Raw genomic sequence first — 26,970 nt, 5'->3', positions numbered from 1 at the left:
TTGTCACTCATTATGATGAGTATAATTTAAAAAAATGAAAAGACAGTAACAAGTGTTAAAGATATAGAGAAATTAGAACCCTCATACATTACTAGTGGGAATGTAAAAATGTACAGCCACTTTGGAAAATAGTCTGACAGTTCCTCAAAAAGTTAAACATGGATTATCATATAACCCAGTACTTCCACACCAAGGTAATTGAAAACATGTATCTGTAAAAACTTGTACACAAATGTTCATAGCAGCATTATTCATAAAAAGCAAAAGGTAGACATAACCCAGATGTCCACCACTTGATGAATGGATAAGCAAAATGTGCTGTATCAATACAGTGAAATACTGCTCAGCCATAAGACAGAATGAAGTACTAATACATGCTACAGTATGGATGACCTCAAAAATACTATACTAGGTGAAAGAAATCAGAAACAAAAAGGCCACATATCGTATGATTCCATATGAAAGGTCCAGAATAGGCAAATCCATACAGACAGAAATGAGTAGTGATCAGGGGCTGTAGAGTACAAGGAGTGCTTGCTGATGGGTATGGGGTTTCTTTTTAAGATGATGAAAATGTTCTGGAATTGGATAGTGGTAATAGTTGTACAACTTTGTGAATATAACTAAAACCAAAGAAAGAGTGAAATTTTTGGTGTGTGAATTATATCAAATGAAAATGTAAAATTTAGAGGGGAGTGGTCCAGAATGTCAACTACCATAAATAGGTCAAATAAAATAAGCTCTAAAAGGTGCCATTTGACTTAGCAATTGATTGTTGATTGTATTATTGATCATTTTATCATTGTTCAGTGAATTTGGCAATTGATCATAGGTGACCTTGATGAGAATGATTTAAGTGAAAAGATGGGAGCAAAAGATTGATTACAGTGGGTTGAGGAAGAGTGGTAGATAAAGGGAATATAGACTTTCTCAAGAAAGTTGACGATAAAAGGAAAGCACAATGAAGGTGTATAGCTGAAGAGGAATATAAAATTGAAGGGTTTTGTTTATTAAAAAATGTTAAGAAGCTTTAGTATATTTACAAGGAAGAAACAAGAGACAGTATAATTGTTGAAGCAAGGTGCTTGAGGAATTGAAGGATTAAAATAAAATTTGCAGATAGATTAGAGTTGAACAGGATAAATGTTACATTCCCTGAGAAAGGCTGGAAAAAGTTAAGAGACTCATAGATAGATAACTTTATAGAGTGCAGATGAGGAAATTGAAGGAGTTTCTGCAGGGTCTTCATTATTTTCTCTGAAGTAGGAGGAAAAGTTATTAGCTGAGAAGAAGGTGATAAGGTGAAGTATAGCAAGATCTTAAGGAATGTGATGGAGTATTGGAATAGATGATGAGAGGTACAAGAGAGTATATTGTCAATAATTAATTTAAAAATAATGATAACTGTATTATCATTCAGACATAAAACTACTTAACCTAGACTATGTTTCTGTGTCACAATAGAAAACTGAGGCTCACAGTAATTAAATAACTTTCTGTTGTCAGTGATAGAAAGTGATAAAGATGAAAATAGAAATCATACATGTATGATTTCAAACATGCATTCAGATTCTAGACTGAAGATGTTAATTATAGGCTGTTAGCACAGTGGATATATATCATTATTATGAATGCGATGTAGGAATTAATTCAGCTTCTGTGTTTCCTTAATGTCTTTTGTATTTTGAGTTTGTATTTCACTTGCATACTCAGTGAAGAAAACAAAAAAAACTAAACTCACTGCCATTGTCTCGATTCCAACCATAACAACCGTCATTGCATTTCTGAGGCTGTAAATCTTTATGGAAGTAGATTGCCCCATCTTCCTTCTATGGAGTGGCTGGTAGGTTTGAACTGTTGACCTTCTGGTTAACAGCCAAATGCCTTATTCACTATACCACCAGAACTCCTTAATGATGAAAATAGGGAGATAGAAATAAACTATTAGATCTTAAGTATGCTATGAGTTGAGAGCAAATGAGTATGCTTTTAGACTTGCATACAATTGACCTTATCCTCATGTTTTAGTTACGACAGCCTCCAGTTAAACGTTTGAGACTTCGTGGTGATTGGTCAGATACTGGACCCAGAGCAAGACCTGAGAGTGAACGAGAACGAGATGGTAACTATACTTTGGTCAGATATTTTTATATGTACAGTATTTAAAAACTAACATTTTAAATTTAGTTGCATTATTATAAACAATGCTGGAATGAACATCTTTGTTACATATATCCCGTAGCACACTTGTGCTAGTGTATTTTAGGATGAATTACTAGAAATGGAGTGGTTAGGTCACTGTATGTGTTTGTTTTTTGCTTATTGTTGTTTTTCAATGTTAGGACCTTTCAGAAGCTGTAGTCAGGTATTAATCTCGAAGCCCCTCTGAGAGTAGTGTAGCACTTAACCATTTGCACCACCCTGGGACTCCTCCCTGCCCACTAGACTTTTTTTAACAAAAAGAAAAACTTTTACTTTTTCCTTTATTTTCTGTAATTTGGATGAAAGTTTACAGAGCAAATTGTTTCCATTCAACAATTCATACACATTTTGTTTTGTGACATTCATGGCAATCCCTACAGTGTATCAACGCTCTTCTCACTTCCTCCCTGTATTTACCATTTCCCTTTGTTCTTCTTTCCTATTCTTTCTTGCCTTCTTAGCTTTATGCCTGTCCAAATGCTGTCTTTTTGATCCAGTATAGTTGATGTTCTAATGAGTTCATACCTTCCTGATGTTCACCTTTATAGGCCTTTCTGTGGTTTGGCTGAAAGTTGAGCCATACAAGTGAATTCAGTTCCCAGCTTGAAGGGTGTCTAAGGGCCCTAGTCTCAGGGTTTCCATGAGTCTCTATCTGATCAGTAAGCCTGGTCTTCTTTAAGATTTTGAGTTCTGTTATATATTTTGTCTCTGACTCTATCTGGTACCTCCTGTTGTGATCCCTTTCAGAGTTGTCAGCAGTAATAACCATGCACCATATAGTTCTTCTGGTCTCATGGTCATGGAAGCTTGGCTACATGTGGCCCATTGATCTTTTGGGCTAATTGTTTCCTTGTGTCCTTGCTTTTCTTTACTACTCTTCTTTACTCTGGATAGGGAGAGACTAATAGTTACACCTTAGATGGCTGCTTGCAAGCTTTTAAGACCCTAGTTGCTACTCACCAAATAGGATATAGAACATTGTCTTTGCAGACTATATTATGCCGATTGTGTCCACCAAGACTATGGTCCTGAGTCCCCATGCCCAGTGACTCATTCCCTCAAGGTGTTTGGTTATAACTAAGACATTTTCAAAACTTGGCCTCCTGTATGCTCTATTATATGCATGGATATATTTGCAGTACATATAAATACATATGTAGAAATACCTGTTATCAAACTTACATATATTAATGGGTGTAGTCCCGTTGGCCTTCTCACTCATAATCAGCTTGAGTATCTACATATGTATCTACAAATAGATTATTGCTATTACTATTATTGCAGGATTGTATGTGAAGTAGTATTCACTTTTGTTGTCTTTAATTCTTGTGTCCCTCCCAGTGTCTTCCTTTGCCTTGATCATTTTTTGCTGACATCTCCCTTGTTGTGTATTACCTTTCCCTTAACCCAAATTAATATGTGGCTACCCTCTAGTTAGTGATTTACCCTCCCTGCCTTCTCCCTTTGGTAACCTTCAAAGAATGATTCTTTCTATATGTAAACCTTTTTTTTTTTTAGACTTTTTACAATAGTAGTCTCATGTAATATTTGTCCCTTTGTTACTAACTAATTTCATTCAATATAATATACTCTAAGTTCATCCATGTTATCAGGTGATTTGCAGATTTGTGATTTTTTAATGTCGTATAGTATTCCATAGTATGTACCATAGCTTGTTTATCCATTTGTCTGTTGATGGGCACTTCGGTTGTTTACATCTTTCTGCTATTGTGAATAATTCTGTGATGAACATGGGTATGCATAATTCTGTTCGTGTCACAACTCTTATTTCTCTAGGATATATACCTGGTAGTGGGATTGCTGTATCATATGGTATTTCTATACAACTTCTTAAAGAAGTGCCATACTGCTTTCCACAGTGGTTGTACCATTTTACAGTCCCACTATCAGTATATAAGAGTTTCAGTCTTTCCACAGCCTCACCAGCATTTGTTGTTTCTGGGTTTTTTGTTTTTATTTTTGTTTTTACTATTAATGGTGGGGTGAGAGGATATCTCAGTTTTGATTTGCATGTCTCTAATGGTTAATGATCTTGAGCATTTCTTCATGTGTTTGTTAGCCATTTGAATGTCTTCTTTGTTCCTCTGCCCATTTTTTATTGGATTATTTGTCTTTTTGTTGTTGAAATATTGAAGTTTTTCTATATATTTTAGAGATTAGTCCTTTGTCCAGTATGTTGTTGCAAAAATTTTATTTCCAGTCTGTATGTTCTCTTTTTATTCTTTTGATGAAGTCTTTTGATGTGCATAAATGTTTAATTTTTAGGAGGTCCCAGTCATCTAGTCTTCTGCTGTTGGTGTGTTTTTACTTACATTTGATAGTATATTTATGCTGCGTTTTTGAGTCCCTAAGTTTGTTCCTATTTTTTCTTTGATGATCTTTATGGCTTTAGGTTTTGCATTTAGGTCTTTAATCTGCCTTGAGTTAGTGTGTTGGATTGGGTTCTCTAGAGAAACATAAAAACCAGCAAAGTATATATATATATATATTTATAGAGAGAAAGAGAGAGAGAGAGAGAGATTTATCTTAGGTAAATGGCTCACAAGTGTGTAGAAGCCGACAAGTTCAAGCTGAAAAGTTCGTCTCTGGAGGGGGATGGGGCCCGGAGCCGCCTGGCTTTCGCACGCACGGCAGGGGAGTTCAAGCCACAAAGTTCGTCTCTGGAGGAGATGAGGCCCGGAGCCGCCTGGTTCCCGTAAGCACAACAGAGCTGAGAGAATCAAGCTGGCACGCAGCACGCTGGTTGCTGTTCCCAACAAAGGATGAATCCGAAACCTCCAGGGTGAGCGGCGAGCCACTCACTCAAGGAAGTATATAGTCCGGAGTGCCGTTCTTCCAGCTTGTCCTTGGAATAGCATTGCAAGCAGGCCACACCCCTGGGGAAACTCCCCTTGGGCACACTGGCCGCTCAGAACTCAGTCATCTGATCCCATCATGGGAACCACCACTCACAACTGGAGTCCAGCCAAGTTGACACATCTTCAACTATCACAGTTAGTTTCTATGTAGGTGAGAGATCTGGATCCTGCTTCATTTTACTGCAAATGGATATCCAGTCTTGCGAGCTCCATTTGTTAAGAGACTGTCTCTTCCCCAATTGATGGCTTTCAGCCCTTTGTCAAAGATCAGCTGTCCATAGGTGGATAGATTTATTTCTGGGTTTTCAGTTCTGTTCCATTGGTCTGTGTTTGTCATTGTGCCAATGCCAGGCTGTTTTGATTACTGTGGCTGTACTGAAGGTTTTGAGTTCAAGGATTGTTAGATCCCCTACTTTGTTTTTCTTTGTTAGTGCTTTCCTTATCTGAGATCTCTTTCCTTTCCATGTAAAGTTGGTGATTAGTTTTTCCATCTGTTTAAAGAATGATAATGGAATTTGGATTAAGATTGCATTATATTTATAGATTGGTTTGGGTAGTATTGTCATTTTCAAAACGTTAAGTCTTCCTATTCATGAGTATGATATATTCTTTCATTTATGTCAGTTTCTTGAAGTAATATTTTTTAGTTTTTTTGTATAGGTCTTCTGTGTTTCTGCTTAGATTTATTCCTAAGTACTTTATCTTTTGGATAGTTATTGTAAATGTTGTTGTCTTCCTGATTTCGTTTTCAGAGATCTTTTTGTTAGTGTAGAGCAATCTGACTGATTTTTATATGCTGATCTTGTATCCTGCTACTTTGCTCAATCCTTTTATTAGGTCCAGTAGTTTTCTTGGTTGTATCTCTTGGTTGTATCTCTATGTATGGGATCATATCATCTACAAATAGAGATAATTTTACTTCTGCTTTGCCACCTTGCCTTATAATTCTCCCTTCTTGCCTTTTTGCTTTGGCTAGGACTTTTAATACAGCATTGAATAAAAATGATAATAAAAGACATCCTTTTCTGTTTCCATTTTGCAAGGAGAATGTTTTCGGTCTATGTCCATTAAGATTAATGTTGGCCATTGGTTTCGTGTATATGCCCTTAATTATATTGAGAATTTCTTTTCAATTACTATTTTGCTGAGCATTTTTATCAAGAAGAGTTGTTGAATTTTGTCAAATGCCTCTTTTGCACCAATCGATATGATCTTTTCTTCCCCTTTGTTTTCTTTATGTGGTGGGTTGCATTGATTGTTTTTCTCATGTTGAACCATGCTTGCATACCTGTATGAATCCCACTTGTTGTTGTTGTTATGTGCCATTGAGTCGGACCCGACTCATAGAGACCCCTCCTTGGGTTGCCAAGGCAGTATCACTACGAAAGTAGATTGTCCATCCTTCCTTCCGAGGAGTGGCTGGTGGGTTTGAACCGCCAGCCTTCTGGATAACAGTCAAGTGCCTTAGGCACTATGCTACCAGAGCTCCCACTTACTCATGATATATTCTTTCTTTGATATGCTGTTTGATTGTATTGGCTAGTAATGTGTTGAGAATTTTTGCATCAATGTTCATGAGGAATACTGGTCTATAATTTTCTTTTTTAGTGATGTCTTTGCTTGTTTTGGTATCATGGTTATACTGGCTTCATAAAATGAATTCAGGAGTATTCCATCCTTTTCTATGTTCTGGAATTGTTTGAGTGGAATTGGTGTCAGCTCTTCTTTGAATGTTTGATAGAATTTGCCAGTGAAGGTGTCTGGGCTGAGACTTTTTTTTTTTGGTGGTAATTTTTGAAATGACCTGTTCAATTTCTAATTTTGAGATCTGTCCAAATTTTCTACCTCAGATTTTGTTAGTTTGGGTAGGTAGTGTGTTTCTAGAAGTTTGTCCATTTCTAGGTTTTCAAATTTGTTGGAGTACACTTCTTCATAGTACTCTTAATTATCCTTTTTATTTTAGTAGGTTCTATTGTGAGCTTGCCTATTTAATTTCTTACACTTTTTGTTTGCAGCTTCTCCTTCTTTTCCTTTGTTAAATTTCCAGTGTCAGTTTTATTAATCCTTTAAAGAGCCAATTTCTGGTCTTACTGATTTTTTTTTCTTGTTTTTCTGTTTTCTCTTTATTTCTGCTCAAGTCTTTATTTCCTTTCTTCTGGTGACTGTAGTCTTTTGCTGTTCTTTTTATAACTGTTGGAGATGTTGGGTTAAGGTGTTGATTTGGTTCTTTCTTCTTTTTTCATGTGTGCATTTATTGCTATAAATTTTCTGAGTACTGTTTTTTCTATTTCTCCCAAACATTTTGGTATGTTGTGTTTTCATTTTCATTTGATCCAAGGAATATTTTAATTTAATTTTTTTTTCTTCTATTACTCAGTAGTTTTTAAACAGGGTGTTATTCAGTTCCTATATATTCCCTCCCCCCCTTTCAATCTTCCTGTGGTAGATTTCTAACTATATAGCATTTTGATCGGAGAAAATACATAGTAATATTTTGATATTTTGAAATTTATTGAGGCTTGCTTTGTGGCCTAACATATGGTCTGTTTTGGAGAATGTTCTGTGTGAACTGGAAAGGAATGTATATTGTGCTTTTGTTGGGTTGTGTGTTCTGTGTGCATCTATGAAGTCCAGTTTGTTGATTGTGTTGGTTAGATGTTCTATATCTGTGTTGAGTTTCTTTCTAATTGCTTTGTTTTTCTTGCATGTATGGGTTCTGCCAAGAAATCAGAACTTAGCCTTATTGGTTCTTTTTTGTATGTGACTTTGTTTTTCTTGAGCTGCCTTCAGGATTCTTTTTTTGCTTTTGCTTTGGAAATTTGGTTATGATATGTCTTGGTGAATTTCTTTGGGGATGTATTCTATTTTGAGCTTCTTGAATGCATATCTTCCCATCGTTTATGATATTAGGTATGATATTAGGAACTCTTTTTTTTTTTTTTCAGACAAATCTTTGACAATTTTTTTGCTGGGTTTTTTTTTTTTTTTTGGTCTCTTCCTGTTCTGGCATTCTGATCTCATGTAAGTTATTCCTCTTGATGGTGTCTCACATAATTCTTCAGCTTTTCATTTTTCATGCTTTTGTCTGATTGTTCCTCTATCAAATAAGTATTGAGTTTTTTCTTAAGTTTTGCTAATTCTGTCTTCCATTTAGTCACTTGTGCTCCTTTACCCTTCCAATGTGTTACCTGTTTCTGAAATTTTAGTATTAATTTTCTGGATTTCTTTTTGCTGTTTTTGTATGATTTCTAATTTTCCATTTATTTTGTCAATTGGTTCTTGTGTTGTTTTCCTGAATTCTTTTAGAGTTTTGTCTGTGTTTTCCTTGATTTTTCTCTATGATTCTTTTGGTGTTGTCTTTGTTTCCCTTGATCCCTTTCTTAGTCTACTAAAGGAGGCTAAGTATAATTCTTATGAATTTATTATCTGGCAGTTCCAATAGCATTTCTTCCCCTGGAAGATTTTCTGGCCCTGTAGTTTGGTCACTTGTTTGAGCTGTCTTGTCCTGTTTTTGTTTGTTTGTGAGTGTGGGTGTGGGTGTGTGATTTGAAGTTGTCTCTTATCTCCAAGACATTGTGGTATTATTAGATTAATTTGTTGATTGTGTGTTGGTTTGCTTCACCCCAGTGTTTTGTTTTGTTTTGTCTTAATATATCTGGGCAGTGGGGTGGGCATGCTACTTTTTGCTTATTGGGCAGCATTTGGGTCCTCACCACTTCTCTCTGGGTGAATTTGGTAGCAGTTGGTAGTGTGGGTGTATACTGCCAGTCGTAGAGGGATGTGAGTGGGTGCTGCTGCTGACTGCAGTGGTGTTAGTGGGGGCTAACACTCTGTGGAGTCATGCATCATCACCTGTGGAGTCAGGGATGCCAACCATGGAGGTGGTGAGGGCAGGGCACTCATGCCCCAGGATCAAAATATAAAAGTCAGGGGAAGAGGAAGAAAAAAAAACAGAAAAGAATAAAAAACAAGGGAAGGGGAAGAGAGGAGAAATATTAAGAAACAGAAATAAGAAAGAGAGAAAAATAAAAGGAAAAAAAGAAAGTAGCACAGTACTCATGCCAGCACTAGCTGTCAAACATGACCATAGTGGAAATGTGGCATTTGCTTTGCAGGAAGATGCATCGTTGACTGTGGAAGGGCAAGTCCAGGTGCTGCTGACTGCAGAGGTGGTGGGGAATGAGTGCCCACTTTTCAGGAAAATTAACAAAAAACAAAACACAGTCTTGGTGTAAGCTCTATCCACAAACACAGCTGCATTGGAAATGCCATGCCTGCTCCACAGGAGGGTGCACCACCAACTACAGAGTGGTGGGAGTGGACATTGCAGCAAAGCAGGGCACCCACTATCGAGGACCAAAAGAAAAAATATGGGGGGAAAGGGAAGGAAACAAAGAAAAAAAAAAAAAAAATACAAGAGGGAACTATGAAGAAGAAATTTAAGAAAGAAATTGACACAGTAATGGTGTAAGCACTAGTCACCAGACATGGATGTGGTAGCAAAGTGTAACTCCTTCAATGGGAAAGCCCATCACCAACTTCAGAGATGCAGAGACTGGCACAGTTGACCAGGGAGGTGGCGAGGGCATGGCACCTGCTCTGCAAAATCAAAGAAAAGGGAGAGTGGGGAAGAAGAAGGAAAAAAGGGGTAAGAGGAGGGAAGAACTAAAAAGAAAGAAAAAATGGCATAGCTTTTGGTGGTGGGATGGGGTTTGGCTGGCTGCCTGGTAGATGCTTGCAGGAGAGCTGTGCCTCTGGGCAATAGGAGGTTGTGTAGGGTGTAGAAGGGAAGGAGATTACACCTCTCTGGTCAGCAAACACTGATGTGGTTGTGGTGCAGTCCTGAGCAAGTGGATCCTGTTATCTGCTTCCTGTTACAATCAGAATGCTGCTTGTAGTAATTCAAAATGGCCACATTATGCTGGACCTGTTGGCTATTCACCACTCTATATACGTCCTCATTTGCAGTTTTCATTCAGTCTCTTCCTCTTATCTGTATTTGATCTACTTCTTTATCCTTTCCTTGAAGCTCTGGTGCCAGGATTGCCATCTGTATCTGCTTTAGTTGGTTTCTCAGGTCTCTGTTGTAGGGTGTCTTGATAGTTTATCTGTTTAGTCTGCCATCGTGGCCAGCATCCTGAAAACTTTTAATTTTAAGATCAAAAGTAACTTTCTTCATGTTTTATCCTTGGTATTTTTACTACACATTTTAAAATATGGAGCTACATTGCATAAAAATAATAAAATGTGAAATAAACTCTGATTTCACAGAAAATGCAAGAACGTAAATGATGTTTGTTTTAAAATTATAACATTATTGTGTAATTGTCACATTTTATTCTAATTTCATACTCTTACTCTGCAAATTCCCTTAAAAGAAAACTCATTGCTTGAAGGAGGAAAAGGAATAAGGGGGAGAGATTGAACACCTTCTGGTCTCAATTACGTTCAAATAAATAGAAGTAGCTTATAGTGAATGATGAAAGTAAATTCAGTGTAAGGAAATTTGGTAAAAAAAGCATAAAGCTATTTTGTATTTGTGCTTAATGATAATGCTTAATGGGAGCACAAACCTTTCTTTTATTCTATTTAATTTATAATTCATGAATACTTCCTAGCTGTACCTCTTGGAGAACTAAAGATGTGGGTTGGAGTGGGGGTGGCTAGGAGGGCCATTAAGGATAGGCAAAGATATAGGAGATATAAGCCTTATTATTAAAAAACTCACAATGTAGTTGAAGAGTCACTCTTATAAACACTTAACTATAAAATGTGATGGTGCTGTTAATAGATTTATATATCCATATAATTTATTTTGGCAATTTAATTTTTTCCTAATTAAAAAAAAAACATTTTTCATTTTAAAGGCCTTCAAATCTAGGTTTTTGCATTAAGGAAATATATTGACTTCATGAAAGCACTGATGAGAACTTTGTTGTCATAGGAGAGCAAAGCCCCAATGTATCATTGATGCAGAGAATGTCTGATATGTTATCACGATGGTTTGAGGAAGCAAGCGAAGTTGCACAAAGCAATAGAGGACGAGGAAGATCTCAATCTAGAGGTAATTTTTTTTCATCAATTAAAATTATATAAAGCTAGCAAAACTATTTATTGAAACCAGTTTTATTCATACCATAGAATTTGCATCTTGTTTTATAGCTACAATAATCATAAGATACTCATATTATGTGAAGCAGTAGAGGACAAAAGATATTGATTAATGTTTGTCCCTTCTGGTTCCACTAAGTTTACACTTATCTCTTGCTCTTCTCAAAAAATGGGGAGTCTGAGATTCCCCATTTTAAGATCTTTTGTATGTACTCTGAGAATGGAAATATATAAAACTCTATAGTTAAGCGAGTTTCATATCATTGAATAATTTCTGTTTTTGATTCTTATATACATTGATTATTAAATATTCATTTTAGGGTTAGACTGACCTCATTTTGAATCTTATCTATTTCCAGCTTTATGATCTTTGACTTATCTCTGTAAAAAAATGAAAATTTTTAAAGTTAACTTCTTCATAATGTTATTTGGGTAAGTGGTTAATGTGTGGCTGATAGTGTTAGCATTCAACCATATGACAATATTTTAAAGCCCAAAATAAAAAAATTTGATTGCATTTCATCCATAAATTGTTCTTATTAACTCCTTTTTATCAGTGAGCTTAAAAAAAACTCTGTGACAATGGATTTGTTTAAGAGTTATTAAATTTATGGTTATGTTTAAATCAAGAAATATTTCAATCATTGTGATTAAAGTAAAAAAGTCATTAAAATAATTAATTATAGAAATATTTTTCATACTGTGTGGTAGCTGCATTTTTCAACACGTTAAACTTTATTATTTATTAGTCCATTGTATTTTTCTTTTTATGAAATCTAGATTTGAGATAAAACCAGACAAATTTTTAATATTTATTGAATTTTCTTAATTAATCATCTGCAGCTAGCATGGAGCCTGGCACAGCATATAGTAGACACTCAAATATTTTCAACATTGAATGAATCATATTATATTAGTGCTTAAAACATTACTGCAAGTGAAATGAGAATTAATTCTATTCTTGCCTATATTTGTAGCTTTATTCTTGCCTCTAATTCCAGTCAAACTATTGGTAAATATTTTACCAAGGACAGTATGGTACATCATGTGAAGATACATCAATATAAATCCATTATTCTCTTATCTGGCTATAAGATCCAGACTGTCATCTTCAAATTTAAGGGATTAGACGTTATTTAGTTGTAAATAACAAGCCTCTATAACTTTGTCTAAGTAAAAGTATCATATATAACATTTTGCTTGGAAGATTGGTTGTTTTAGCAAGAATTACTGTAGATAGATTTTTCCCACCAGTGAGTGAGTGGTTTTGGTATCTTAAATTTCTATATTTGTGTGTGTGTATGTATGCGTGCGTGTTGGGTTACCTGAACATGTCTCTTTAAAGTAGTTGATTTTGGAAAGTATAGTTTAAAATTTGAATTTGCATTAACATGCTTTTTGAAGGTGGAGCAAGTCAATCAGATGTTTCCACTCTTCCTACTGTCCCATCAAGTACTGATTTGGAAGGTGATGAAACTGCAATGGAAGTCGATACTCCAGCTGAACAAATTCTTCAGCCTTCTACATCCTCTACAGTGTCAGCTCAGGCTCATTCAGCATCACCTTCTGCAGAAAGCCCTCATTCTACTTCTTTGCTATCTTCTCCAGTCAGTGAACAGAGGCAGTCTGTTGAGGCTTCTGGGCATCATTCACATCATCAGTCTGGTGAGGATGTTATTCTTTAAATAGGCCATGGTTCATGTGACGATTTCTCAATGAAAACCTCTTTATAGGCTGTTTTGAAAGAAACTAAATCAAGTCAAGGTCTTGTTGGAATAAATGATCAAAATGATATGTAATATGTGAATGTGTAACCTTAACACAGAGTTCAAGTATGCCTAACTTGCATGAGAATTTTAACGTATAATCCAAACCAAACTCGCTGCCGTCGAGTCAGTTCCGACTCATAGCGACCCCTTCTTGGGTATCTTAAATTCACATTAAACAGTCTTTTAAAAAAAAAAAAAAAATACAGATTTGAACAGATAGTTTTTGATATAGTTTAATGTGGTTGATTTGAAGGTCATTATAGAGCTCTGGTGGTGTAGTGGATAAGGTACTTGACTGCTAACTGGAAGGTCAGTGGTTCACACCCACCAGCTGCTCCACCAAGGGAAAACTGGGTGATCTACTTCCGTAAAGATTTACAGCCTTAGAAGCCCAGTGGGGCTCACTATGAGTCAGAAACGACTCAACGACAGTGAGTTTGGTGTTTTTTTGTTTTTTTTTTGATAGACCATTCTAAACTAAAATATACATTTCTAGACTTATTTAGTTACATATCTACATTAAAGTGATAATGAAAAATATAGTTCATTGTTACCAGTTCCATTATATTTAAATCTTTGATTATTTTTTCTCAAATTGTTAAATATTTTTATTATGGTCTATACAGTAGATTTGATATGGTCTCTTGGTAGCAACATACAACTTACTGAAATAATTATTTCTTCTGTAGTTATATTTAAAAAATTGTTTTGCTAAATACTTATTTTCTTGGTACTTTATACTAGTAAAAAAAAAATCAACTTCTAAATTCTGTTAAAATACCACTTATTTTCCTCTTAATATTACAGCTATTCATATTCAACTTTTTCCCACAAAATATGGAATATACTAGTATTTATAATAGTAATTTTCAGCAGGTATGTCTGTATTTGGTGTTTTAATTTATATATATAATTATAAAAACCAATATGATGTTTATTTAGATTTCCTTTGGATTCTTTTAAGGAAGTATTTTATTCGACATATAATCAAAATTGTTAGCAGCTAGAGATACAGTGGCAGTCCTAAGCTAAAAGCTACAAAAATTGCTAATAGCTGAGCTATCAAGCTGTCACTTTTTTCTTGCTTCTGTAAAAGTTGACGCCAGATCACCAAATTTGGGGTGTTTGAAATTAAGCACTTTTTTACCAGTATATCCTATTTTTGGTAATTCATTTTCAGTTTTCATAGGAATAGAAGCCAGAGTCACTTGCATAACTGTTAACATTTGTGTGCATTTTATCCATAATAACATGCTGAAGCTGAGGTACAAAGTTAGATTTTCCACACTCTATAGTCAGCATGGTTAGCATGTCTGTTTCAGGGAAAATAAAGTATTTTGGAAGGTTTGGGAAGTAGGGGAAGGTTTAGTTAAGACTTTGCTTGGTAAAATTGTTAAAAACAAGGAAAAATTTTCAAGTGACAGCATTCTTTGTAATAATTATGAGTTATAAAGAAAACAAGAAGATATTCTCTAACTCATGTTTAAATTCTACTGATTCTTATCAACTAATTTCACTTGTTGCTTAGATACATCTCTGAGTAAAAGACTTACTTGGTTTAGAATTCATTTTTTCTTTGTTGGTGATAGGTATTTAACACATAGTACTACATTTTAAATTACTAAATCCCTTTCAATAGTTAATGTAATTATGAAATACTAGACATTTAAATCATTGAAGCAGACTGTATACCATCTTATGATGATCATGTGAGCATTGAACATTATTTAGCATCTTTGAACATAAATTTTTCAAAGAAATTAAATATGTTTAGCTGAAAAGTTATTGGGGGAATTTTGACTGACTAAATTATATTGGAATATGTCCTTGATGCCTGAACAGTATTGCTGTTGAGGAAAATTCGATGTTAGATGTAATATTTAAAAGTTATGTCTGTAATTGTTTTGTTAAATTATAGATCTTCCATTATCCCAGAGTCTAACGTTCCAACAATAAGAACTTTAATTGTTTTTCTCCAATCTCTTCAGTACATACCATAGCCTAGGTATAGATAAGTTTTGGGATAGTAGAAGTCTATTTGGTAAATATAGTAGCTGGGAGTACTTTGAGCCATGGTTTCTATTTCTACCTTGCATAGAGATGGAGAAAATGAAGACTTTACTTTTGTCTGTGCTTGCCTTGCTGTGGTCAACTCTTTATGTAAATATTTTGCCTTTCCTTCATATCCCTTGGATTTCTTCTGTTATTTTCACTATTGTGAAAAAAGAAACATTAGGAATGTGAAAACTTGCCTGCCAAAACTCCAACTCCGGCTGAACCTAATTATTTGCCTTCTCTTAGTCTTTATCTGAATCACTTAATGATAGTGCAGAAAGTTATGACCACAAGTGTCAGTGGGCACTCCATACTATGTGTCAGAGCAGTCTCTTAACATTTTGCTCTCCAGCTATATAAAGTATCTACTTTGTATCTTCATGTTTTCCCTCAAACTTCCAACACTGCCCTTTGGCCTCACCTTACCCCCAGCTGATCACCTTCTCTCATTCTTCATACTGAAAACAAAAGCCATTAGAAGGGAATACACTCATCTTCCTACTATTGACTCTCCCAGCTTCCCAGCATCTATACTCATTCACACTGTCTGTGGTAAAAACAAACATATTCTGGAAGAAATGTGTCTATTCTTATCAAAGACTAGGTAGTACAGTTCCCTTTCCAGCTTCTCAAAGACTTTGCTTCTTCTCCTACGTCATTATTATTGCCTTTTCTACTGAATTGTTCCTTTTACCATCTTCAAACATGTTCTGTTTTTATTTCCTATATTAAAAAATTCTCTCTTAACTGTTCCACATCCCCCTCCAGCTACTGCCTTCTATCTATCTGCTCCATTATAACAGAGTTCCCGAAAGAATTACTTATATACAGTATCTCCATTTTCTTACCATATTCCGTTTATTTCTCCTCCTGACCAATCTTTTATCCCCTTTCCCACTGAAACTTTTTGTCAAAGGCAACTTCTCTGTTAGTATTTACAAGAGCTTTTGTTCCAGTTGCATTTGTTTGTCACTCCTTTCTTGAAACACTTGAACCACTCAGTTCTGACCCTTTTCACTTTTCTGCATACACTCTGTCCTTGGGTGATTGCATCAATTTCGTTAGCTTTTAATATGTTTCTGTAAAGATTTACAGCTTTGGAAACCCTATAGGGGTTGTTGTGAGTTGGAATGAACTTGATGGCACTGGATAGTGGGTTTATATATTGATAAGGAGCCCTGGTGATGCAGTAGGTTAAGAGCTCAGCTGCTAACCAGAAGGTCAGTAGTTCAAACCCACCAGTCACTCTGAAGAAGAAAAATATGGCAATCTGCTTCCATAAAGATTAGTCTTGGTAAGCCCTATGGGGCAGTTTTACTCTGTCCTGTAGGGTCCCTATGAGTCAGAATCAACTCAACAGCTATTTTTTTTTCTTTTTAATATTGATTACTCCCAAATGTTTGTTGACAAATTTGAACTTCTACCCTGAATTCCAGACTCACATGCCACAGCTTATTAGATCCTTAAAGACTAAATCTTAAACATCTTAAATCTTAAAATTTAATATGTCCTAACTAAAATTTAAGGAGCTTTGGTGGCTCAGTGCCTAAGGTATTTGGTTGCTAACCAGAAGGTTGGTGGTTCAAATCCACCACTCCATGGAAGGAAGATGGGGCAATCTACTTCCGTAAATATTTACTGCCTTAGAAACCCAGTGGGGGTTGCTATGAGTCAGAATTGACTCAATGGCAGTGGTTTAACTATAACTTAATTTAGCTTCCTTTCCCTCTCCTGTCTGTTCCACCTTGATCCTTTCATATCTTGGTAAATTATGAAACCATATGCCATTTGTATACTTAAAAACATCTGTGTTATGTTTTCAGATTTTATTATGGTAAAATATGTTGTTTTTATTGTTATTATGTGCCATCGAGTTGGACTTGCCTCATAGCAACCCTCCTTGGGTTTCTGAGGTGGTATCACTACCAAAGAAGATTGCCCAACCTTCCTTCCAAGGAGTGGCTGGTGGGTTTGAATCACCAGCCTTCTGGTTAGCAGTCAAGTGCCTTAGGCACTATGCTACCAGAGCTCCTTGGTAAAATATATATAATCTAAATTTTACCATAATCACCATTTTTAAGTGTACAGTTCAATGGTATTAATTGCATTCACTTTGTTATACCACCTTTATCACTATCTGTTTCCAAAATCTTTTCGTTACCTCAAACAGAAACTATCCATTAAGCAGTAACTCCTCCTACCCTCCAACCCTTGGTAAACTCTGATCTACTTTCTTTCTCTATTAATTTACCTGTTCTAGATACTTACACTTGTCCTTTGATATGTGACTTTTTGCACTTAGCATAATGTTTCCAAGGTCCATCTGTGTTGTGGCATGTATCAGATCTTCATTCTTCCCTGTGGTTAATAATATTCCATTGTGTAATGTCCTGGGCTGGGCTCTTTAGAGAAGCAAAACCAGTGAAGGGGATGGATGGATAGATAGATAGATAGATAGATCTCAAGGAAATGACTCACACGATTGATGGACATTTGTATTGTTTCTACATTTTGGCTACTATGAATAATGCTGTTATGAACATTGGTGTACAGGTATCTGAGTCTCTGCTTTCAATTCCTTTGGGTATATAAGTAGGATGGAATTGCTGGATCGTATGGTAATTCTATACTTAACATTTTGTTGTTGTTGTTGTTGTTATGTGCCGTCGAGTCGGTCCCGACTCATAGCGACCCCTCCTTGGGTTTCCGAGGCAGTATCACTATGGAAGTAGGATTGCCCAACCTTCCTTCCGAGAAGTGGCTGGTGGGTTTGAACTGCCAGCCTTCTGGTTAGCAGTCAAGTGCTTTAGCCACTATGCTACCAGAGTAGGCCCCCCTAAACGGTTTTGTACTGTGGTTTTACCATTTTATATTCCCACCAGCAATGTGTGAGGATTTCAGTTTCTCCATATCCTTACCAACACCTGTTATTCTCCCTCCTCCTTTTTTTTTTTTTTTTTTATTCATAGTGGATATGAAGTAATCTCACGGTGGTTTTGATTTGCGTTTCCCTAAATGACTAAAGAAAGGAGCTCTGGTGATGTAGTGGATAAGGCATTTGGCTGCTAACCAGAAGGTCAGTGGTTCAAATCCATCACCCACTCCACGGAAGGAAGATGAGGTGATCTACTTCCATAAAGATTTACAGCCTCAGAAACCCAGTGGGAGTCTGTGAGTTGGAATCAACTTGATGGCAGTGAGTTTTTTTTTTTTTTTTTGGAAGGACTAGTGATGTTAGCATCTTTTTTATGTGCTTATTGGCCATTTGTATATCTTCTTTGGAGAAATGTCTCTTCAAGTCTTTTTGCCCATTTTTTAAATCAGGTTGTTTGTCTTTTTGTTGCTGAATTGTAATTCTTTATATATTGTGCATATTAAACCCTTGTTAGATATATGATTTCCAAATATTTTCTCCAATTTGGTAAGTTCTTTTCACATTCTTAATAATGTCTTTTGATGCACAAAAGTGTTTAATTTTGATGAAATCCAATTTATCTTTTTCTTTTTTGCTGATGTTTTTAGTGTAATGTCTAAAAATCCATTACCAAATACTAGGTCAAGAAGATTTGCCCCTGTATTTTACTCTCAGAGTTTAGTGCTTTTGGTGCTTATATTTAGGTTATTGATCTCTTTGGAACTAATTTTTTTGTATATGGTGTGAAGTAGGAGTCCACTTTTATCCTTTTGTATATGGAAATCCTAGCACCACTTATTGAAGATAGTGTTCTTTTCCCATTGAATGGACTTGACACTTTTGTCAGCAATTAGTTAGCCATAGGTAATGGTTTTATTTTCTGGACTCTTAATTCTATTTCTTTGATCTGTATGTCTGTCCTTATGCCAGTACCACAATGTATTGATTATTATAGCTTTGTAGTAAATTTTGAAATTAGTGTGGTAGTTCTGTTTGTGTGTCAACGTGGCTGGGCCTGGTTGAGTGGTTGGGCAGCTGGTGGTAGTTATTCCCCGTGATGAGACTGGCAGTCAGCTCCTTGTGGGATCTACCACAAGCAGCTGAGTAGCTGCCTTTGGGATGTAGTCTGCTTCCTGTATATAAGGAGAAGCCTTGGGAATGGTCTCTAGTCTATGGCCTGCTTGGACCCTGCATGTAGCTGTGTCATTATTCAGCTGCCTCCCATGCTCTGCCGACCTTGGGACTTACAATGAACTTGAGTTAATGGCCTGCCATGTGCTTTGGTAACATTGAGACTGTGCCTTCTTACTTGTCAACCTTGGGCTTGGCAGCTTCAGCAGCCAGCAGCTGTCTGAGTGAAGAAAAGCATCTAGCTTCAGTGGGCCAGGAGCTGGAGGCAGAGCTAAAGCCCAAGGCTGAGGGGCTTTCACCCAGCCCCTAGAGCCTGGCACTTTGAACTTGGACTTAAAGCCTCCAAATTATAAGAATAAACTCCTATTTTTTAAGGCCATCCCATTTGTAGTCTATTTCCTGTCAGAGTGGCACTAGGTAACCAGGACCAGGAAGTCTGAGTTCTTCTACTTTGTTCATCTTTTTCAAGATTGTTTTTATTTTCAGGGACCTTTTATCATACCTTATGAATTTCAGCATCCACTTTTCCATTTTTGCACATATGTTGGAATTTTTGTAAGGATTGCCTTGAGTCTGTAGATCACTTTGAGTTGTATTGATACTTAAAAATATTAAATCTTCCAATTCATGAACATAGGATAGCTTTCTATTTATTTAGGTTTTCTTTTTTTCAGCAATGCTTTATGTTTTGTAGTGTATCAGACTTGTACTTCTTTGATTAAATTTATTCCTAAATATTTTATTCTTTTAGATGCTATTGTAAATGGAATTATTTTCTTGATTTCTTTTTTAAATTGTTTATTTTACGGTGTCTAGAAACACAACTGAGTTTGTTGATCTTGTACTCTTGCAACTTTTCTGAAGTCATTTATTAGTTGAAATGGCTTTCTTTGAATTCTTTGGAATTTTCTATACATAGGATCATGTCATCTGTGAACAGAGATCGTTTTACTTCTTCCTTTCCAATTTGGATGCTTTTTATTTTTTTACCTAATTGATCTGGCTAGAACATCCAGTGTGATATTGAATAGGAGTGGTGAAAGCAGGCACCTTTGTCTTATCCCTGATCTTATTGGGGAAATGTTTCAGTCTTTCTCCATTTAGTAAGATGTTAGCTATAGATTTTCCATAAATGCCTGTGGTAGTTATGTTTGTGTGTCAACTTGGCTGGGCCTGGTTCAGTGGCTGGGCAGCTGGTGGTTGTTATTCCTCATGATGAGACTGACAATCAACTCCATGGTGGGATCTACCACAAGCAGCTGAGTAGCTGCTTTTGGGATGTGGTCTGCTTCCTGTGTTTAAGGAGAAGTCTTGGGAATGGTCTCTAGCTTATGGCATGCTTGGACCCTGCATATAGCCGTGTCGTTGTTCAGCAGCCTGCCATGCTCTACCAACCTGGGACTTACAATGGACTAGAATTAATGACCTGCCGTGTGGTTTGGTAATATCAGGACTGTGCCTTTTTATTTGTCAACCTTGGGGCTTCTCAGCCTCAGCAGCTGTCTCTGAGTGAAGAAATGACTCTAGCTCCAGTGGGCCAGGAGCAGGAGGCAGAGCTGGACCCCAAGGTTGAGGGGCTTTCACCCAGCCCCTAGAGCCTGGCACTTTCAACTTGGACTTAAAGCCTCTAAATTCTAAGAATAAACTCCTGTTTGTTAAGGCCATCCCATTTGTGGTATATTCTTGTCAGAGCAGCACTAGGTAACCAGAACAATGCCCTTTATCATATTGAATGATTTTTATTGTGAAAGAGTGTTAAATTTGTAAAACACCTTTTCTGCATCAAGATAATCATATGGTAAAAACATATGAGTTATTCTTGATGCCTCCTGTTCTCTAAAGTCCCATGTCTGTTCTATCAGCAAATTCTGTTGGTTCTATCCAGGGCTTCAAACCGGTTTGAATCAGCTCAGTCATGGCTGATTAAGTGAAATCAGAACAGACTTGAATTTTTTTAATTTGGGTGAAGCAGAACAGTAACTGGAACAGGAAAAATATGGGTTGATGCTCTGGAGTGGGAGACTCTGAAGAAGTGTAGTGAGCCCTTTCAAGAGCCTAATGCAGGAAATTGTATTTTTGCAATAACCATGGAGAGTGACACACATTCAAAATGGTGTGGTCGACTGCCATCTTTGTGCAGGGCACCATTATTTCAGACTCTGCTGGTCAAAAGATTTGGTTGCTATACAACACACACACTGCCCTTGTTTTCTAGGAGGGAAGATTATATTTCTAACAGGTCTGTTTGTAATTTCTCCCATACCGGTTATTATTCTCATTCACTTACATTTTGCAAATTCAAGTTTATTCTGGTTTTGCTTCATTGGCCATGACTCAACCTGGAAGAAGCAGTTCAAAGCCTTGGTTCTATCTCTAAAATATCCTACTTCTTTTCACTACCATTTTTGTCAAGGACTTTAGTGTAGGGAATCTGACCTCACAGACCATGCCCTAAAGCCCCATCTGCCTCCTTCCCTGGGCTGTGTGGGAGCTCTGGTGGCTAAGTGCCTAAGGCATTTGACTCCTAACAAGAAGGCTGATGGTTCAAATCCACTAGCCACTCCTCAGAAGAAAGGTTGGGTAATCTACTTCCATAGAGATACCACCTCAGAAACTTAAGGAGGGGTTGCTATGAGTCAAATTGACTTGAGGGCAGTGAATTTTTTTTTTTTTTTTTTTGGTATTATTCTCCTTACATCTATTCTTGGTTACTTAACAATTTATTTCCCATGCAGCAGCCAGAATGAATATTTTAAAATGTTAAATCAGATGATAAAATTTTGCTGTTTAAAACCCTTTAGAGGCTTCTAAGTGTATTTAGAAGTAGAAGAGAAAAAGAGAAATCAAACCTTTCCTGAGGATCCATAAGCACTTCCATGGTTTGGCCCTTGTCTACTTCTCTAACCTCATCTCATACCACTTTCTCAGTTCCCAGTGATCATGCTCTGTTGTTGTTGTTATTTGCCATCGAGTCGGCCCCGACTCATAGCGACCCCTCTTTGGGTTTCCAAGGCAGTATCACTACGGAAGTAGGAATGCTCTAAGTATACATATTTCTTCTCAGTTCCTTGAATGTGCCAAGCTCTCCTACTCATTCGTTCTCACTCTGAGCCTTTGTATGTACTTTTTTCTGTACGTGGAAAACTTTTCTGCTTCGTCACAGGGCCAATTTCTTTTTCCTTGGGTCTCAGTTTAAATGATCTTTTACAACTACCCTACTTAAAACCATCTTTCCTTCCTACCCTTCCTAAAATTTTACTTTCTACTCTGGTAGCATAGTGCCTAAGGCACTTGACTGCTAACCAGAAGGCTGGTGGTTCAAACCCACCAGTCCGACTCGCACATAACAACAACAATTACAAGCCACTCCTCAGAAGGAAGGTTGGGCAATCTACTTCCGTAGTGATACTGCCTGGGAAACCCAAGGAGGGGTCACTATGAGTCGGGTCTGACTCGATGACAGTGTGTTTTTGTGTTTTTAATACTAGTTACTCTCTAAAGGTTAACTCTCTAGAGTTAATCGAAACTAAGATGCAAGATTTGGTTATCTTTAGGCTATTAAAGGTCATGTAGGGTATATTTAGCTATACTTTAGTCTTTAGATGGTAGTTTCAGACTCACTCTCTTAACTCTAGATGTTTCCAGTGGGGTCCCAGACTTCAAGGACATCTAGAATTGGAATCAATAGTTTTTTTAAAAAAAATTTCAAGTTAACTCTAAAATATTTCAATCTTTTCTCATTAATGTTTGTCAAACACCTTCATTAACTACTTCATAAACTCAGCCTAGAACTGTCTTCCTATACTTTATTTGTAATATTTTCCCATGGTCAGAAGCTCTTATAATGAAAATATGCTAAAACAAGGACGTTAATCTGGAATATCATAGTTCATTTATTTTCATTGGTTTCATTTTGATCTCATGAAGGAATATAATGGGAGAAGTTAGTTAACTGTGGATAGGTTGAGCATCTCACTGTGTACCAAAATCAGTTTGGGGGAATGTGGCAGTTAAGTTTGTGTGTCATCTTGGCTGGGCCTGGTTGAGTGGCTGGGCAGCTGGATGTAGTATTCTCCATGATGAGACTGGTAATCAACTCCATGGTGGAATCTACTGTGAGCAGCTGCCTTAGAGATGTGATCTGCTTCCTGTACATAAGGAGAAGCCTTGGGGAATGGTCTATAGCTTATGGCATGCTTGAACCCTGCTGTAGCTGAGTCGTTCAGCAGCCTGCCATGCTCTGCTGATCTTGGGATTTTCAGTGGACTTGAATCAATGGCCTGCTGTGTTGTTTGGTAACATCAATACTGTGCCTTTTCACTTGTCGACCTTGAGTTTGTCAGCCTCAGCAGCCAGCAGCTGAGTGAAGGAAAGCCTTCAGTTTCAGTGGGCTGGGAGCAAGAGGCTGTACTGAAGCCCAAGGTTCAGGGGCTTTCACCCAGCCCCTAGAGCCTGCACTTTGAACTTGGACTTAAAGCCTCCAAGCGGTAAGAGAATAAACTGTTTGTTAAGCCATCCCATTTGTGGTATATTTCTGTTACAGTGGCACAGAGATAACCAGAACAGGGAGTCACCCTGAGAAGTGAATCATTTGAAGGATCCATGTGTTTCTAGTTAAATAGACCAATCAGATAATGAGAATTTAGTTTCTTTTAAGATAGGACATACATAGTATGTGACATGCTTATGTGCTATTTATACATGTGTTATTTACAAATAACTATGTCTGCCCAAATTTATAAATATATTTAGATCTGTTCAGAAACATAGGAGTCTCTGGGTGGTGCAAAGGTACAAATGGTCAAGTGATCAACTGCGAACAGAAAAGTTGGCAGTTATAACCCACCCAGAGGCAACTGAGAAGAAATGCCTGGCAGTCTGCTTCTGGATGGATACAGCCCAGAAAACCCTATGGAGCAATTCTGCCCTACACAAATGAGGTCACCATGTGGAGAAATTGACGTGATGGCACCTTTTTTTTTTTTTTAATTGTTATTCAGAAACTAGGTAGTGCGAACAGTTAAGTGCTTGACTACTAATACTAACAAAAAGATTGATGGTTCTACACCCCCCCCCACCCTACCAACAACAACAACAACACCCCCCACCCCCCTGTGCCTTGAATGAAATGCCTGGTGATCTGCTTTCAAAAAGTTTCAGCCTTGAAAACCTTGTGGAGCACAATTCTCTGACTCAACAACTGTTTTAGAATTGGTATTCAGAGACGTTATAGCTAAATTGGTCTCTGTGTTGTTGTTATGTGCCATCGAGTCAGACCTGACTTATAGTGACCCCTCCTTGGGTTTCCGAAGCGGTATCACTATGGAAGTAGATTGTCCAACCTTCCTTCCGAGGAGTGGCTGGTGGGTATGAACCACCAGCCTTCTGGTTAGCAGTCAAGTGCCTTAGGCACTGCACTACTAGAGCTCCTAAATTTGTCTCTGTAGAGAAGGACATAAGAACTCTGCTGTATAGCATATCATAGCAAACATTTCAGAACCCAAATGTCAGATTACCATATCCTTAAGTGAGATCAGGGTCTAGTCACAGTAGATTTAGGCCATTCATAGGTTAGTCAACAAATGGAAATAATAAGTTGATAACTACTTTGACAAGAAGCAAGTTGGGACTGGAAAAGAGTGGTTAGCAAGAGATAAAGCATCACTGAATTAGTGTTAAAATAATCCACTGTCTAGAACAGAAAGTCTTGTGTTTGGGGAAATAGGACATGAGGTTAGAAACAAATGGACTTTGGTTGGGTCAGCTTTAGTTATTTTGATTGTTTTACATCAGCAGGAATTAAGCCATTAGGGAGACTTGCCTAGACTCTTTCACGAGAAAATGGTTAGTAATTTAGGGAGATAGAAATACAAATTTTTGGATAGCAGTTATTGACACATTGTTTAAGTTTGTTTTTCAGTCAGGTGTTATCCTTTCTCACTGTGGCTTATGTTAACAAAATCTAATTCTCTGTACTTGAATATTGCATTTATTAACATTTATAAATTATGTTTGTTACATATATTTTTTAAAATAATATTTCACTGTACAGTAAAACCTATAAAAGCCAGAACCTGTATAAGGCAGAAACCTGTCAGAGAGGAAAAATTCAAAACATGTTCCTCTAAAAGGAGTGATAGAACAGTGGTAAGACTGTACCCTGGCAAAGGTGGGATACTTGGCAAGACCCAGGTAAACAAGGTAGTCCCTTCGAGTTACAACTCTCACAAGTTTACTGTATTTTTGGTGGAAGTGCACATAGCAAACAGGTTCTCATTTAATAATATCTACACATGTTGTTAAGTAATATTGGTTACCTTCTTCACAATGTGTCAGCATTCTCATTATTTTCATTTTCATTGTTCCATTCCCATTGACCTAGTCTCACAGCTCCCCAAACTTCTCGTCTGTGTCATCTGTGCTTTACACTATTGGTTGAGCATTTGGTCGCATATAGATGATTTTGTTGAAGAGTGTTGTACTCAAGGCTAATATTCATTATTTTATGAGCTAACCTGCTATTTGGCTAAAAGGTGACCTTAGTGGGGATAGTTTCATTTCAAGGCTTAGATAACATTTCATGGTAACAGTCACAGAGATTCCTCCTTTCTCAGTGGGTCCATTGAGCCTGGAGTTTTTTTAAAATTTAAAGTTCTTCCACATTTTTCTCCCTTTCTGTTAAGATCCATCTATTGTGGTCTCGTTGGAATGTTTAGCAGTGGTAGCGAGGTACCATTTACAATAGTTGTATCTCAGATGGCCACTCATAAGCTACTTAAGACGTCACACATACTATTAATTGAACCAGGATGTAGAAGGTTAACTTGATGAACTGTGTTATGCCAATTGAGAGTTGTGTGGCAGTCAATTGGCATAACATAGGTGTGCCACAAGACTGACCCTAAGTCTTCAAACCAAGAAAACTAATCTTGTGAGGTGATTGGTTATGTCTAAGCAATATCAGGTTCTGTGACCCTTATTTGCAACAACAACAACACACACACACACATATGTATACATATAAACACATACATACTTACAGTATTTTCACATATAACTCACCAATGTAAATAACACACATAGGAAATTAATGTGTGAGGGGGTTGCATGGTTTGCAAAAAAATATAAAACACCCATTATTTGTGTGAAAGTATGGTATTTTGGTTGTTGTTGGAAAATTATATATAACATAAAACCAAAAACCAAACTCACTGCCATCGAGTTGAATCCAATTCATAGCAACCCCCCTTGAGTTTCCGGGGCAATCTCTACAGAAGTAGATTGCCCAACCTTCCTTCTGAGGAGTGGCTTGTGGGTTTGAACTGCCAGCCTTCTGGTTAGCAGTCAGATGCCTTACGCCCTACACCACCAGAGCTCCTAAATATCTTTGTGTGTGTGTGTGTGTGTGTATACAACCTAGTTATCCTGGTTAAGTTATATACACCTCTATCATATTCAGTGTTGCCTTTTCTATCACCATAAGTTAAAAGTGACTATAGCCTGTAAGTTGGATCCCCTTTCCCCCCCACTACCCCTAGTAAACATCAATGAATATTGGTGTCTGCATGTATAGCTGTTCTTGTCATTTTGTAAAAGTGATATCATACAATATTTGTCCTTTTGTGCTGACTTACTTCATTCAGCATAATGTCCTGTAGGTTCGTCCATGTTGCAAGATGGTTTGGAGCTCTTCATTCTTTATGGCTATGTAGTAGTACATTGTATGTATGTATCACATTTTGTTTATCCACTCACCCATTGATGGGCACTTAGATTGTTTCCATCTTTTGACTAAGAATAGTGCTGCACTAGTAGCAAAGTTCAACAAGACAGAAAATAACAAATGCTGGTGAGGTTGTGGAGACATTGGGACTCTCATACACTGCTGGTGGGACTGTAAAATGGTACA

At 37.0% G+C, this 26,970-nt stretch overlaps 1 protein-coding gene across 1 annotated transcript in view; it reads left to right on the top strand.

The window, feature by feature from the left end:
• DCAF6 (DDB1 and CUL4 associated factor 6) overlaps window positions 1-26,970 on the top strand; it is a 254,975-nt gene that overhangs the window by 147,694 nt on the left and 80,311 nt on the right. The window contains exons 8-10 of the mRNA XM_007937724.1: window positions 2,029-2,122; window positions 11,026-11,145; window positions 12,597-12,857. Of these exons, the coding sequence (XP_007935915.1) occupies window positions 2,029-2,122; window positions 11,026-11,145; window positions 12,597-12,857 (475 nt within the window). The remainder of the gene's footprint in view (window positions 1-2,028; window positions 2,123-11,025; window positions 11,146-12,596; window positions 12,858-26,970) is intronic.

This window comes from Orycteropus afer, unplaced genomic scaffold (assembly GCF_000298275.1).
Source record: "Orycteropus afer afer isolate SDZICR_OR568_19922 unplaced genomic scaffold, OryAfe1.0 scaffold00044, whole genome shotgun sequence".
Taxonomy (NCBI): Eukaryota; Metazoa; Chordata; class Mammalia; order Tubulidentata; family Orycteropodidae; genus Orycteropus; species Orycteropus afer.
The sequence above is the reverse complement of the archived record's forward strand: the minus strand, read 5'-3'. Positions and strand labels throughout refer to the sequence as shown.